Source organism: Ranitomeya imitator, chromosome 2 (genome assembly GCF_032444005.1).
Source record: "Ranitomeya imitator isolate aRanImi1 chromosome 2, aRanImi1.pri, whole genome shotgun sequence".
Lineage (NCBI taxonomy): Eukaryota > Metazoa > Chordata > Amphibia > Anura > Dendrobatidae > Ranitomeya > Ranitomeya imitator.
This window is the reverse complement of record NC_091283.1, coordinates 303,722,715-303,726,734: the sequence shown is the minus strand read 5'-3', so window position 1 is coordinate 303,726,734 and position 4,020 is coordinate 303,722,715. Positions and strand designations below refer to the sequence as shown.

The 4,020-nt window shown below is 39.6% G+C and overlaps 1 protein-coding gene across 1 annotated transcript; it reads right to left on the bottom strand.

Annotated features, from left to right (window-relative positions):
• Window positions 1-482: 482 nt before the first annotated feature.
• LOC138666456 (oocyte zinc finger protein XlCOF6.1-like) lies at window positions 483-3,683 on the bottom strand. The gene is made up of 2 exons (XM_069754680.1): window positions 3,647-3,683; window positions 483-2,190 (listed from the first exon to the last, which is right to left on the bottom strand). The coding sequence occupies exons 1-2, from the start codon at window positions 3,681-3,683 to the stop codon at window positions 1,337-1,339; spliced, it is 891 nt and encodes a 296-aa protein (XP_069610781.1). The 3' UTR covers window positions 483-1,336.
• Window positions 3,684-4,020: the final 337 nt, after the last annotated feature.

Here is a 4,020-nt window from a genome sequence, read left to right as displayed (position 1 = left end):
TGGTTACCATTGTAAAAGTAAAAAAAAAAAAAACACTACATACTCACATTCCGATGTCTGTCACTTCCCCCGGCGTCAGCTTCCCTGCACTGACTGTCAGCGCCGGCCGTAAAGTAGAGCACAGCGGTGACGTCACCGCTGTGCTCTGCTTTACGGCCGGCGCTAACACAGTCAGTGCGGGAAGCTGACGGCTGACAAGTGTGCAATATATTGGAGCACATGTTATCAATCAATACCTGTGACTAATTTTTGTATTTATCTGGAATGAATGGTCTGTTTGATTTTTTTTCTTTCCTGCCTGATTGGGCCCATTAGGGTGATTTAGGGAGAGCCAGCGTTGAGTGGGGGCGCCATTGCGCAGGATATAGGGTGCCAACCTCTGCGGCAAGATAGGGGACAGATAGTTGAGAGGTCAGGGATATTGAGCACCCTGTATCTTTTAGTCAAACAACTGACATTGGTCCAAGGTTGTATGTGGTTTGAATTTTTATGGATAAATTATTAAATGTTAAGTTTTATTGTGTATAATAAGTATTTTCTGAACATTTTACTCAAAAATATACCTATAAAGAGAAAAATCAGACAAACTGAACATTTTGCAGTGATCTCTTAATTTTTGTCAGAGCTGTATTTACCACTATTAACAAATCATCCAGACTGTGGCATGGAGTTTAGTAAGCTTCCGACTTGCAGACAGATCCGGGTGCGGGTGATCTCTTCAGACTTGCACTTCCATAGTTTGAGCAAGAAAGTACACAGAGCAGTGGCTATAACTGTGCCCAGAGACTGACTGGCCACCGGCCCCAATGCAGAGACAGTGTCAGTCACGCAAGGTGCACGGTTACAGCTACCGTTCAGTATTCTCAGAGGGTGAAAGAACCAGCGCCGGCAATGCCCCTTTGACTAAAACCGAATGCTGCCAAGGAGAATAAAGTTCATTTTCTCACAGCAGCTTTTGGCTAACAGCAGGCGCCAGTCAAGTGTTGCAATTACCCATAAGATTATTACACCCCATCTGCAGGTTAATAGCCTTTTTGCTGGTGTCAGGTTCCCTTTAAGAGTTGATTTCCAAGCAAAACATTAACCACATTAAGAACATGAAAAAGGTTTCTCCTCTGTGTGACTGCTCTGGTGACTAAGAGGAGATGATTTCTTCACAAAATATTTTCCACATTCTGAACAAGAGAATGGCTTCTCCCCTGTGTGGGTTCTCTGGTGGCTATCAAGATGCGCTTTCTGGTTAAAACATTTTCCACATTCTGAGCAGGAAAAAGGCTTCTCCCCTGTATGAATTCTCTGGTGCGTAACAAAATGTGATTTATAGTAAAAACATTTCTCACATTCTGAACATGAGAATGGCTTCTCCCGTGTGGGTTCTCTGGTGGCTATCAAGATGCGCTTTGCGGTTAAAACATTTCCCACATTCTGAAAACAAAAAAGGCTTCTCCCCTGTATGGGTTCTCTGGTGGGTGTCAAGAAGTGATTTCCAGTAAAAACATTTACCACATTCTGTACATGAAAAAGGCTTCAACCCCGTATGGGTTCTCATGTGGCTTTCAAGATGCGCTTTCTGGTTAAAACATTTCCCACATTCTGAAGAGGAAAAAGGCTTCTCCCCTGTATGAATTCTCTGGTGCGTAACAAAATCTGAATTCTGGTTAAAACATTTCCCACATTCTGAACATGAAAATGGCTTCTCCCCGGTGTGGGTTCTCTGGTGGATATCAAGATGTGCTTTCCGGTTAAAACATTTCCCACATTCTGAACATGAAAAAGGCTTCTCCCCGGTGTGAGTTCTCGTGTGACTAGCAAGATTTGATTTTTTGCTAAAAGTTTTCCTACAAATGGAACAGGAAAATCTATTCACTGCTGTGTGAATTTTTTGATGTTTAAGAAAACATTTTTTGAGGGGAAAACTACTTTGATGTTCTGAATGTGAAAATGCCTTTGCTTTAGGAGCAGTTCTTTTTTTAATGCTTTTTTTGTGAGTTTGATTTTCCCTAGCAGTCGGTAAAGAATCAGAATACAAGACCTGTTTCAAAGGATCAGATGACTGATCTTTGCTGTGAAGGAATTTTGGTATATCTGGAGTAATGGCAGTCCCTTCAATAGAATCCTGGGTGATCTCGCAATCATCTGATTTAAAAATTGAAGATGTCAGCTGTCCCTCTGATCTCCAGGTACAGTCATCTGTCAAGCATAAAACCAATTATTATTTTTGAATAAAATAATTTTTTTTTACCATTTCTACTTAAAATATCTGCAAAAATGGCAGGTTATGTAAAAATATTGAATTCACAAAACAATGGCAGTTCACAGTCTAATAAAAAAACCTCATAGCATGAACCAGTAGAGCGTGGTGTTTGTTCATTCTGCCTCCCAAAAAAGGAATAAAAAGCCACCAAACAATGTTATGTAGGTGAAAATAACAACAATACAAGCTTCTACTCATCCCGCAAAAAACAAGTCCCCACTTCGGTCCATCATTTGTCAATGGAAAAATAGAAGTTTCCATAGTGGCTCAAAGGCTGTTAAAAAGCAACATGACTTCCATAAACCAATCCAGCAATATCCAAAGTCAAATCTCCTCCACACTTCTGAGCCTTGCAGTGTGCCATTCTATCCCAGTGGCAGTTGAATTCCAACCAGAGTACACAACATTCTACTTAATGTGCTTCTGATTAGGTGATCACTTGAACCAAATCTTAGTTAATGAAGGAAAGTATAAAAAACACTGCTGTGGTGTTCACAATCCTCTTGCAATAGGACAAGCTGGCTGGCAAAACAAATGCTAATAATATCCCAAAAGTAACAGGAATGAAAAAAAAACTTAACCATGTCAATGGATTTGAAAAGAAAAGTCTTAAGTGAGGAAAAGAAGGGCTCAATTCTGGCCTTACTAGCAGAGGGACAGAGTAAGCGTCGTGCTGCCTCCATCCTTAAAATATCTGAGACGGCAGACCATTACAACAAGGTCAAGCAGCAGACATTGGGGACAACGAAGCTAAAGACCGATAGAGGGCAAAAACGACTCAAGCGATCCTTAAAAGGATGAAAAGCCATAGACATAATATTAGAAAAGGTGTAATTTGTCACAGCCTGTTTAGGCATTTGGTTTTAGAACGTAAACCAGATTCCACCAGTTTAAGACTTATTATATTAGAACAAATATCAGAAACTGTCTAATAGGTTCCAAAGACTTGTGAATAAGAAATCCTATTGGATATTTAAACTATCCACGCTTAAGCCGGAGGGCCTTAATGAGAGCAAATACGACATAATAGGGGTATCTTTTTGAATAATTCTTAGGTATTTTGGTTGTTGCCATGTATGTTTATTTTTCTTTATATGTATTTTATTGTGCATCCAATATGCATTTTACATCTATTTGTATTGTTTTGTATAAGATGAAAGGTTTCAATACAAAAAACTGTGCATCATAAGCGCGGTTTAATTAATGAATTATGCAATTGGAGGATATTTAACATCCACAATGTATTATTTATATATGCCGGAGGAAGGAGCTGGTTCACATCGGAAATGTGAAGAATTTTAAAATGAAAGCAATTTTTTATGTTAATTTGTTTTGATGCCCAACTTTATGGCTCAGCACTTGGCAGCGCTTTTCGAAGCCCTGATTTTTTACTTCTTCGCATATAGGGGATCTTGGAATACAACAGCATCATTACCCTCCAATTTCTCCAAAAGGCCCATCATAATATATTTCCAACTTGTGAGCACATTCTACGTATGTTGTCATTTTATTTTGTAGTTTACATATCGGGGAAGGTAAGGGTCAGCGTCTCCTAATCCCCGGATGTAGGTGGATCCTCCAGGTTGTAAGTTTTATAGAAAAGGATTTTCAATGCCCAAACTAAGTAGATCAGTTTTGGGTGGAGGAGAATGTTGTGGTCTAGAGGTAAAATGGTGATCACACGATAGTAATATGGTCGGTGTACAACACTGATAAAACAGACACAGGAGGTGACTGAGAAGAATATGACTTTTCTGCATTTAGTG